The sequence below is a fragment of the Sturnus vulgaris genome, chromosome 1 (genome assembly GCF_052056855.1).
Source record: "Sturnus vulgaris isolate bStuVul1 chromosome 1, bStuVul1.hap1, whole genome shotgun sequence".
NCBI classification, from domain to species: domain Eukaryota; kingdom Metazoa; phylum Chordata; class Aves; order Passeriformes; family Sturnidae; genus Sturnus; species Sturnus vulgaris.
Genome location: NC_142243.1, coordinates 58,307,508 through 58,319,687, shown reverse-complemented (window position 1 = coordinate 58,319,687; position 12,180 = coordinate 58,307,508). Strand labels below are relative to the sequence as shown.

General features: G+C 38.5%; 1 protein-coding gene across 8 annotated transcripts in view; it reads left to right on the top strand.

Moving 5' to 3' along the window:
• HECW1 (HECT, C2 and WW domain containing E3 ubiquitin protein ligase 1) overlaps positions 1 to 12,180 on the top strand; it is a 253,483-nt gene that overhangs the window by 63,135 nt on the left and 178,168 nt on the right. For 3 of the 8 annotated variants that reach the window (XM_088167564.1, XM_088167563.1, XM_088167571.1), the window contains one exon: positions 2,975 to 3,032. The exons of the other annotated variants lie outside the window; for them this stretch is intronic. In XM_088167564.1, the coding sequence (XP_088023690.1) occupies positions 3,006 to 3,032 (27 nt within the window). In that variant the 5' untranslated portion in view covers positions 2,975 to 3,005. The remainder of the gene's footprint in view (positions 1 to 2,974; positions 3,033 to 12,180) is intronic. 8 annotated transcript variants of the gene reach the window in all.

Below are 12,180 nucleotides of genomic sequence, written 5' to 3'. Positions count from 1 at the left end.
TAAGGAGATGGATAAGAAAACTGAAAGGAAAGGGATTGAGGCATAGCTGGGTTTATCAGGGCAGAATAGCAAACAAGATGTTAATAAATGTTAAATGACAAGTGAGGAAAGAGGTCTTAGGTAAGGTGAGAGAGATAAAAATAGAAATCAGGGAGGTAGTAAACATCAATTGAATTAACTTCAATTTGCTTTGTTTCCAGAAGGAGAAATAGCTTAAGAACTCCACTGCTGAGTGGACTCTTCTCCCTACTTTTCTTCTGGATTATGCTAATCTCTCATGGAGGTCTAGAAGAAACCACTCATCCTCTGAGCAGAGCTGATTTTGTTGACAAACTCTTGTTCCCAGACAGAAAATGAATGTGTACATAGACTGTAGTAGTCTCAAAAATCTGCACAACTCCTGTATTCCTTAGTCTGCTTCTCTCACTCTTTATTACACATAATACTTATATAACATAATACTTCTGCTTTTCCTGGTCCTTGAGATTATATGTTTGCATATGCATTTATTGAAGTAAGTGCTGTGTAGACTTGCATGGCAATAGCAACTGGCAGACCCAGTCATGGGCTGAGATGTACAAATGCTGTATGAGAGCCGTGTGAGACCTGAACTAAAGTGCCAGGAAACGTGTAATCTGAATGGAAAGACAGGAGTTCATAGGTGACCAGAGACAGTCAACAAACAAATCCAAAAAACAGTGTTCCTCTGAGCAATGATAGTCTTTCATAGGCTCTCAAATTTACTTGAAGTGCACTTCAATTATAATTATGATTCTGAAGCACATCATTTAATATAAATGTACCCCTGAGTAAATCTATCCATATGTAAGATAGCACTTCTATCTGCTGCTGTTAAAGTCTGAATGCATACAGGCACAGCTGCCACTTGTCCTGGAGCAGGGGATGAATACAGCACAGGGGACAGAGCCCTGGCCACAGCATGGCACTGGAGCTTTGCTGCTCATGGGGTGTTCCTGGATGGCTGGGGTGATGGCAGCAGGGTTTTCTGTCAGGTTTGCCATAAACCCTGAGCAACATCATTCTTTCTGGATTGAATGTGTGAAAGGATCACAACACATTCTGCCTCTATGCAAAAAATGCGTTCTGTGACTCAGTATAGGTTTTGCATGATATATGAGCCAGGCAGTTTAGGAGATAAGCACACTGGTTTATTTTTGCTTGCCATTCACAAACTGAGCAACTTGAATTGAGGTTTGTAATGCTGAGATACTTTGAGGAAGGAAGAACAAGAAAATGTATTGCAATACCTTGGAGTTGTGTTGTCTGACACAGCAGGAGGCAGATGAGGTGCAAGTCTGGAAGCTCTTTCTCCTTTCAGAGTGGAGTTGCAGCATTCCTGTCTGCATAACCTGGTGGTGTATTGTGGATGGCTCTGGAGGCAAGAGTGAAGCTGTGGGGTTTTCACATTGCCTGTGAGAATGAAACTTTCTATGAAAGCTGCATTAGAACTGGCTTAGGAAGAAACCTGTGCTTTTATCACAAATCACAGAAAGTAGAGAATGGAGTGTCTCCACTGTATGTGGCATAATGTATTTTATTACTTTTTGTTATGTGCAAAGCTACTAAATCAGAAACCAGCTTCTGTGTGGCTGTCGAAAATTCCTGGTGAGTGCTTGTGAGAAGAGGATTTACAGTTCAGCTATTTGGAAGAGTTTTGCTGTGCGTGTTTCTAACAGACGGCTGAAAAAAGTGTGGATTAACTTCTCCGAGATTGCCTTTAAAAATCATGTGGCTCCTTGCCCAACTTTGGGATCACCCTGCTTTATTTCCAGTGTAAATACGCTTTTTCAATAAAAGCAAAGGGCCACCAGACTATAGGCAGTTGGTAAATTTAGGACTAAAATGGATTAGATTCATGAGATTTAGTGGCTTGTGAAAGACAGAGGGAGATGACAAAGCAATGTGTACTTTTATTTTGTCTAATTTCATGGCTATTACATGTTTTGGAAGTCTTTTAATAATGGGAGTATAATCAAATGGCATTGTTTTGTTTTTTATAATTTTTTTTTTCAGGTGAACATTTCTGAACAGTTGAGCATCTTCCTAAGTCCAAAGCTTTTGGTTCTCTTCTTTCTTTTAGTGCTCTTGGTGAATTGACAGTTTTAGAAGTGGTGTCGATCATTCTGTTTTAAGGCTTCTCAGATGTTGTTGAGTTCACAGCAGAAACTGATGGTGGGGATGAATAGTAGGGTGGGCCAACAGTCTCCAGAGGTGTGTGATGTGAGGAGATGGGGATATCAAACTCTCTGGTTGCTGAGGGCCTTTCCCTGCTAATGCTGTAAGGAAGCTATAAAGTGTCAGCATGCCAGATCACAGAAGAGAAGCAGGGAAAATGAGCTGAAGTATAGGCATCATAGATGTCACCGATGTGGCTGAATTGTGGATATCTTTTGGGTTTTTAATTGTATTTTAAAGTTTTCTTGCTTCATGTTTGAAGAGCCTTTTGTCCTTGCTGATTGGTTCTTCCTGATTCAGACTTAAGTTTCTCTCTTTTTTTTCTTGCTTCTCTCTGCATAGTTTTGTAACGTGAATGTTTCAAAACTGTTTGAAGCTAAATAAAGAGTCAGAATCTTGTTCACAGTATTTTGCTGGTGCCATCTATGCTCTTTCTATGTGAGGATTTTGCAATGAAACTCTGCTTTAGGAGTCCTTTGTTTTCTTTCAGTTTCTTCCTAAGTTAAATGGATATTATGCTTAATTTTACACAGTCTGAAAAGTCTGTATTTCATCATTGAAGTGCATGACAACCTCCTGCTCTGGAACGTTCTCATTACTGGAATGTAATGTAGTACACTGTTAACATGGGTAAGGTACACTCGGTACTGAACAGTGGAAGAAATCAGTTAATAAAATGTTGTCAGACAGGCTTTGGTGGAAAAAAGAATATTTTAAAATGTCGCTTATGTTGGTTATGGGATACATGCTGAGTTAACCTCATTGAACTTTTCCCCAGGAATTGATGCGCTTACAATTGGCGGGTCATTATGCTGCTCCACCTGTGTAGTGTTAAGGTCAGTGTGTTTTTCTGATTATAAAAACCATCCATACCATTCCATTATAAATTCACTATCATTCATATAATGGAATGTACCAAAGCTCAGAGCTCGTTGCAGCTGCCCCCGGTCCATGTTTAAGATCAAGCAAAGTTCAGGTAATTTGAGCACCTTTTCAAGAATATGCCCACTCAAGTTTCATTTGAAGTGATCTTTCATTGTTTATGCTTTTTTTTTTTTTTCCTTTTTTTTGTAACCTGCTAAGCATCAATCTGGTGTCGGTGTTGGGTTTGTTTTGTGTGGCCAGCCCAAGAATTCTTAGATCCTAGCAAAGAGGTCCTGGGAGCAGCAGACAACTGTTACACTGCAGTTGCACGTATCCATGCCTAGGCAAAGCACAGAATGCATCAACCACTCACCTTCACAAGGCATTTTCTGAAACCTGCAGCTTCTAACTGTGAATTAATTCTGAGTCATCACAACACACAAACCAGCCATCACGATAGACACTAATGTGTGAGATGCAGGGATGTATGACTATGGCACTAATCACTGACTAGAGGAACTTGTGAGATTATGTGCATGCGTAACACACTGCTACTGTATGCATCTTCCTGCACAGCTTAGTCTTCTCAATTGTTATGTGTTATCAAGGAGAGCCAGAATGTGCATTGAAGCTTATCTAGTGTTATTTCTGTCACTGAAATGTTGATATGGTTGGGGCTTTTGTTTGAGTGTTTGCTTCTACATTTTCCTTTCTTATTAATCATCCAAATAACTTGAATTCTGTGAAGAGGAAGAGTTCAGTGAACAGCCATGTATGTCATAGGGCATTATGTTCTTCCAGTTTCATGAGGATGTATCCTTTCTGTTTCAAGTTCTGCACTTCACAGTAGCCAGTGAGAGCCTCAGGCATGAGTAGTTCTGCTGGGGAGGCATTTGAGCCTCTGTACAAATTAAGCAGTGCTGTAATTGCTGAGGAAATACATGAAGTCTCTTGATGATGACAACTGAAAATCTTTGTGGACATGTCCAACAGCACTCCTCCTTCCACTACTGTCTAACTGCAAGCTCAGTGGTATTCTACAAACATACAGACTCACAAATGTGATGAAGAATCACAGACTCTGTGGTGAAGAGTAATCCTTGAATGTCCTAGTTTATGAAAACTGTTCACAAGCTGACATTTTATATGACAATCATTTGAATTTTGCAGCTATTGCATCAGGTAAGTACATCATCAGAAGTATTTGGCAGTTTCTTTTGTTACTCTGGAAAAATAGAAAACCAGCAAACTAAATTAAACATACCCCCTCCCGCAAGATGATGCAAGTCATGGCTGGATTGCATCTTCTGCTCAAGTGAAAAGGCTTAAGAGGAAGAGCATACAGAATACCAGAAGGCGCATGAAAAGGCTGAGAATAGGGTTTGTTTTAGTAAAGCAGAGGGCGTAATACCTGTTTAATTTATGAACAAAACTCTTCTTTACTTGAGCGTCAGAAGGAATGTGTTTGCAGAATTTTCAAATTCATCTGTGGTGATGATTTTCCTAAGTTTTAAATGCTAAGCTAGCTAAGTGTCTTTAACAAACCTTGACCCCTACATACAATACCACAGGAGATCCTGGAGGTTGTGTTAAATACATTCCACCAAGAATCCTGCCAGGAATAGGTAGCTGATGCAGCAGCAGAAGAAAACAAATTACTTACTTGCTGAAGCATATTCAACTGACCATGATGCTTTGTCTCCTCAGGGTGGTCTTGTGGTTAAGATCAGGAAGTCTTGGTTCTCAGTCTATGTGGACAGATGTATTCAGATGTACCAAAGTGATATCAATCGCCTGTCACAAAGTGCTGTCTGTTAGATATATTGCCTGTCTTTTATTGACAAAATTCCTTAACTGCAGCTTTGGTTCAGTTTCTACCACTCTCCTCTATGTATGGAAGGAAAAAGAATTTCCTAAATTGAAAAAAGTCTTTCCTCACTTGCTTGCCCCACCTCCCCTCTCCTCATCCTGTATGGAAAGCACGTTGAACTAAGTTTATAACAAAATTTCCAGCTGGACACTTTTTTTTCTTTTATTGCCGTTATTAGAAAAAAATTAGTTTTCGTTTTAATCTCAGCATGGATTACTTCGGGGAAATCAAATCAGATGCACAATTTAGTGTATGGCAATCAACAGTAGGTACCTGTAAGGGCATTTACTTGTCCTTCCAGATAAGGCTTTTGAGTTGCAATGTAGGCATTGGAGATAAGTGCCAGTATTTCTAAGCAGTTTGAAGACTTGATGGGTACAAGGAGTGTAGGACCCTTCCAAATCCTTGGGGAGGCCTGAGCACTATTTAGAAGTGTTTAAGTATCTAATTTCATTTCTTAAATTAGTTTCCCTACACATGGCCCTATATAGTCAACAGTGAAGTCATGCTCCTGTTGGTATTTCAGAGCACCCTTTTCTCTCCCTTAGAAACCAATATAGAAAAGTTCCCCTCATCCAAGTGCTCAAATCTCAATGCAGGCTATAAAAACTGAAAGGAAAATACAGAAACATAGCCAAAAAAAAAAAAAAAAGTTATAACACAAAATAAAGTCCCAGTTACAAAAGGTGTTAGTGCTCTAGTACATGGTGTCTCCTCTGCAAGTAATTTGTGCCTTTGAAAAGGTCTTCTCTAGATGAAACACAGAACAGCATATTAACCTTTTGCTTTGGATTTAGTCCTTCATTAGGGAAGAGGGCTGTTATCGATCCACCACTTTAAAAAATCATCTCCAGTGTGAGTTTTACATTATGTTTGCTCTATCTGGGACCACTATAGCACATGTGCTTTTTATGGTATACTGTGTATTTACATTAAGAAACACAGCATTATTTTATTCTTTAGTTAGATTTTATCACATGAAGTTCATACTTTCAATAAAAAGAGTTATTTATGGGAAAAAACTCCATTGGTTTTCCTACACCAAATGTTGTTACTGTACTGTTGTTACCTGGGGTATATTTAGGACTCAACAAACAGAAACCTTTCCGATATCCTTTTGCAGTGTAGTTCTCGAGCAAAAATAAACAACAACAACAACGAATAAGCTGTAGGAATTATTTTTTATAAAACAGCACACATTGGTAGAACCTATACTGAAAGCTATTTCCCAGACAGAAGCATTTCCCTGTATCCAAAATAAAGCATTTTGCAATCCCTTTGTTTTAAGCTGTGCCTCATATATTTGCATTTCCTTTTTTGGTGCTAGTGATAACCAAAATATGTAAAGAGTGTGCTTTGAACTCTGCAACTTTTCTTATATATTTGTCTGATAGGCAGAGGAGTCAGCAGGTCCACCAAAATCCATTGGGTGCGAAAGGGATGGTCGTTAGCCACTCTGCAGGAATGAAGGAAATCCTGGCTCTTCCTGTAGACTTTCAGCTGAGTCCTAGTGGTCTCAGCAATGGCTGCAAGATATAGGAGAATGGTTGGAGGAGAGGTGGAGCTGTGAACCAGAGCCCTTGCTCTTCTAATGTCTTTTTAATTAGAATACATAAATATTGGCTGAGATTGCAGTTACATCTTAATGGAGAAATTAAGAAACAGATTAATTTTTGGCATGATTCCCTCTTCCTGCTTATATTGGTCTCTATTTCCAGCACCAGTTTAATTGAAGGAACAGTTCTCTGTATTTGCTTATTATCTGCCAGATATGTTAAGGGAATAACTATACATTTGGAAAAACACAAGGGTGCTTAAGGGTACCACCAGAAATTAAGCTATGCTTTAAAAAACAGCACATCTGACCAATGTTATCATCCAGGTTATTAGGAAGGGAGCCCTTAATAGGAAATTTGATGATTGCTATTCTGCCCACTATATCACCTAACTGAAAAGTTGTGAAGATGGTGCTTTCCATCTGACTTCAGTTATTTAGGGGGACAGGAGTATGGGACAGAAGTTGTTTCAAGGCCTGTTGAATTTAACTTCCAAGACATGCAAGGTGAGGCCTCGGCTGAATTCACTTTTGCACTGATCCATAGCTACGTGCACAAGCCATTGTCCATACTGGATAAAACTGATGAAATGGAAATGATGTGTGCCTTTGGAGTTTTGATGACACTTTAAAATTTCTGGTTGCTGTCCTGGCTGTTGTCAACTAAAACTTCATGGACTTTTAAAAAATCTGATAGAAAAGGCATTATAATTTCTTTTGGTAAAATGCAAATATGCTTATAACTTCCAGATTTCCCATACTGTGAATCTACATTGTTTCCATAGTGTTTTGCAGCTTTGCTCTTGCATGATGTGTGGATATACTTTGGTTTTGACATGCACAAATATTTTGATTTTACTGGAAAATTCAAGTATGTTCTCAAAATGTGGCCCATCTCTTTAAAGCAGAGAAACTGGCTGAAAAAAATCCATTCTTTTTTGACCCTCTATATGATAAAAGTCTAACTAAAGTCAATTAATGTTTAATTTTATTAATTTTAAACCATTTACAGAACTGGTTGCATAGTGAAAAAATTATTTTACAATACACCAAGAAAGCTCTGTCAAATACATTATCTTTGACTCTTTGTGTGAATATATACTTTAATTTAATTGGGAATTTAAAAATGAAAAATATAAATGAGATTTTTTTTTTGTACTTTGCATTTTAAATTAGTCCATTTTTCATGAGACTGAAATTTCATTTCACCTCTATTAATTTCTTTGCTTCTTGAAGAAAAATTATGCACTTGATGCTTCATTCAACAGGAGAAAAAATTCACACCAGTTTTACTAGTAAGCTGGAAATCTGTCACAAAATCCATAAAGAAAATACAAGCATATTTTGTTTAATTTGTAACTAAAATTTTCCACCAGAATGAGAACATACTGAACTCTGTATGACAAAATACTAATTAGGAAGAAGGGAGCTGGGAAGGGAGTAGTGTTGTGTTGCATATTTGATCAGGTCCTGTTCACACTGAAGTCACTTTGATTAGATTTATGTTGAGTGTTTCTAATGGCCTTTGAAATGTCATAGCACCTATTTCTGCAGACTTCTACACATAAGGAAATTCCCTTGTGTGAGTAATCAATTCAATCGATGGAGGCTATGTATTATTTTTTTTATAGTCTACCTTCCCGGGATGATCAGACTTCTGGTTGCCCTTTCTGTCTGTCAGTCTCTTACCTAATTACTTGTGAAGCCAGTGGCTAATTTCAAGGGAAACAGAAAGGAGTCTTTTGAGATAATTAGGTTTCTACAGGCCTCGGGGGCTGGGAAGAGGAGAGAGACCCAAAGTTGGGACTGGAGGGAGGAAAAGTAGAGTAATTTTTCACCTGCTTAAGCAGCTGACAAAGTCTCTGGGATTATCATTTTCTTTGCCTTAGGTGGGTTTTTTGCCTTGAAATGGACAGGAAGAGGTGGAATTTCACTTAAGGTTTGGTGATAATGAAGGATAGAGCTCTGCAGGAAAACAGCTGTATTAATTCCACTGCTAACAGGGCTGTTTGTTTTTATTTCCAGGAATACTTTTGCAATCAGACCTGAATGTCTTTAATTCAAACATTTAGCTTCTGGTTAAAGGTTAGAAAAATACAGCAATCAACTTACCCGCTAATACTGAGAGAAAAAGTAACAGAAACATTAGTATGTGGCTATTAAGCTAATGTGTTACAAGTGATAAATTTGTAAAATTAGTGTCTTTGTCTGTTTGCAGGTCTTATACTGTGGTGGGCTGACCCTGACTGGACATCAGGTGCCCACTAGAGTTGCTCTATCATTCCCCTTCTCAACTGGACCAGGGCAGAGAAAATATAACAAAAGGCTTGTGTGTTAAGAGCAGGGAGAGATCACTCACCCGTTACTGTCAAAGGGAAATCAAATGGAAAGGCCTGTTCACAAGTCAAGTTTTAACATTGCTGACATTCCAGTTTTGCTGCCTAGGGTTAAGTTGAATAACATTTCATCTAGCAAGTAATGTCATCAATTTAAAGTCGCATCCGTGATCCGAAGCATAATTCATTGATTTGTGCACAAAATTGGACAGCAGGAAGTTCTTGTTGTCCTTAGGAGAACAGGCCATGGCTGCTCGTGTGGCCACACCTTGTTGCAGGGCAATATGTGTGTCTCAGTCTTTCTTCCCAGGACTCGGGTTTAAGGCCTGCAGAACCGAACAGTTTTCCAACGTGCTTACTTGTGCAGTCTTCTATAAATACTAATTAATGAAATCCTAGACTTTCATTACAATGCCCTAAAACCTAATCCTTGATGAATTTAGGACACTTCCTTGACAGAGGATTTGTTACCAGAAAAATAGGTTTAAAAAATTTCTCCTTTGGGCCTTACTTTAAGTGCAGTATTAAAAACTGTAATTACTTTTCTTCTGTGAGGATCCAATGACAGCAAAAAAGTATTAAATCTAACTAATGGTCCTTATTAAAATTAAATGAAACTATTGTTTAAACCTTCTTTCAGAACCCACTCTCATGCTTTTTTCTGTGAACAGGTGAAATAGAGTATTTCCCATCACCTTTGCAGACATTCTTGTTCTTTGAAAACTCTCACAAGACCTTTTGAACATGGGACTGGAAACCCCTTTGTACTGGAGTAAAAGAGGAAAAAAGTAAATTAAAACCTCATGTGGTAATGTAAGCAGATGTACAGGCCTTTACATATGATTGTGTGATACCCAATAGAAATATTTAATTATTGTGTTGGAGGTATACTGACAGCCAGTTCAGTATGGATGGAGTTCATCAGTCATACAGTCACCATGGGGCTTGCCCATCTCTATGTGCAACTCCAGGGTTTTTTTGAGATTGTAGTCACAGGGCTTGTCTCTCTTCTATGTTTCTATTGGGTTGGTGGAATCTGGGCCAGTTTGCTTTTCTTCATCTGCTTGAAGTAGACCACTCCAGTTGTTATGCGTGGTTTCTGCTTTGCAAATATGCTTTATGCCTGTAATTGTTTTCCAGGGGGAAACTACCAGGCTGCATTTCATCTAGCCTTGGCTAGCATTTCCCCAGGAAACCTTAGATTTGTGGCTAAGATTTGTTCTTACAGTGATCTATATGAAAACAGGGTCCCTGAACTCAGCTTCTGTTCTCTCACATACTGTTTATCTCTAGATAAACAATAAGTAGCAATCTGGTTTGAAAATACTTCTTAGTTTTACCTGTGCAGGAGCAGAGACATCTCACTCTTTTAACTATGCCTTGTGGGTTCAAAATCACTAGTATTAAGTTTTTAATTGTATCAGAATTATTTTCAGGAATAAAATATTGGATCTGTGCCATTATTTAGCATAAGTCAGTTTTTCTTTACTGTTCTTCAGTGCAAAGTAGGAACTTTTAATCCTCAAAATGTTGGTTATTATTATGAAGAAACATATATTTATGTTTCTTTAAAAACAACAAACTTCGATATTTTGTTGTCACAGTATCCCCAAAAGTGTACATACATGAGGAGACAATCTGTTAAGAATAAGCATACTTAACATGGAATTCAAACTTTTAGTAGTTGCAAGAAGTTTTCATTCTGTCATTTTCACAGACATCCAGTGACATCCGACAGAAAATATGCAGTAATGATGACTATGCTTCAGTGTCTCATGTTCCATTTTTCTTTTAGAAAAAATAAAAAATGTGTTAGTTTGTATTCTTGTAATTGCATAGGAAAAAACCATTCAGATATCATGGTCTAAAACTAATTATATCTTAAATTAATCCTAATCCATCAAATCACACATTTGTTTTTAGGTTTTGAGATCTCATTCTAAGAGTAATTGCTGTGATCTGTATTCCAAAATGCAGCTTGCTTCTCTACATGTTTTCTGGTGTGTTTTCCAACAGAATAGGTTGCACATGGATGAAAACATTTGAACCGTTTTAGTTAAAACATGAACTCTTTATTTTCCAGGTCTGGATTAGTCCTTGTTAGCCTCAGCTGTTGACAGCTATATGGGTTTTCCTTTGCTTTACAAAGTCACTTTGTTCCCCATTGAAATCAAGGGGAGTTTTGCCTTTATCATCAGCATGATCAAGCACACTCAACTGGATGGCATTTCTGTATTTGTCTGGAGGTAATATGGTAATAACAGGAGCTCTGTAGCCAATTAATTTTAAAATGTCAGGGAATATTTCAGGGCTCACTGAAAGGGAGACGATGGAACTGAGGGAATGCTCTGAAGCTGGCGTCTGGTTGAGAGACTGGTTGATTGCAGTGGTTTGTTGTTGGTCGTAGATCAAAGGAGTGGTTGATACAGGCATTAATACTCGATGGACTGCTAATGGTACCTACCTGTCTCACTGCCTGAGGAGGCTAAGAGACTGACACTTCAAAACACACTCTTAAAGAAATACTGATGGAGGTAAGAAGCATGACAGAGTCTAGCAGCAGTGAATGAAGAAGGACATTTTTAATGTGTTCTTTGCTGGGGGATGGGGGTCAGCCACCATGGGCAGCTGTAAAGAACCATGAGTGGAAAGAGCCTCCTTCCAGCCCCCCTGGGTTTTGTATGTTTATTGTCCCTAGGAGTTAATCCAGTGCCTGTCTTACAGCTGGTATAGCAAGTGATGGTGTGTGTCCTGTCTCTTCCTACCTACAAGTGTTGGGACAGTAGTATTAACAAGTGAAAAAGGGGGGATAGGCCTTGAGAATAAAACGGGATGGGAAGGAGAAGGTGGTGCATGGTCACTTGGAATATGGCTATGGCATGGGCTGTGATGTGAGAGACATGGCACAGCAGAACAGGATCATTGCCAACAGCTTGGAATAGAGGGAGCTAGGAGGGAAAGTGCACACACTTCTTTCGGGGGATGGCACTCACAGAGTCAACAGGAGTTTTACAGGTCATGGTTATAAATGTCTTGTCGTGTGTATGGATCCACTTGTGCTGCACAGGAGTGTCTAGGTAAAAAGAGAAGCATGGGTGGTGGGAATGCTACATGCATAGATCTGCAGGATAAATCCTTTGATACATACACACATGAACTTTTGATTTGCAAAGATTTATACTTCTGTCTGAAAGGAGATTAATATTAAAAACTTATCTTTTGATATCTGTGCTTAGTTGCTTTCAGTTGCCTTTTTTTTTTTTTGTGTATATTTTATGCATAGTAAGCTATGCCTGACACCTGTGTAATACATTAGAAGTCTTTTCTTTTTGTGTCTGGTAGCAATATACACTACAGAC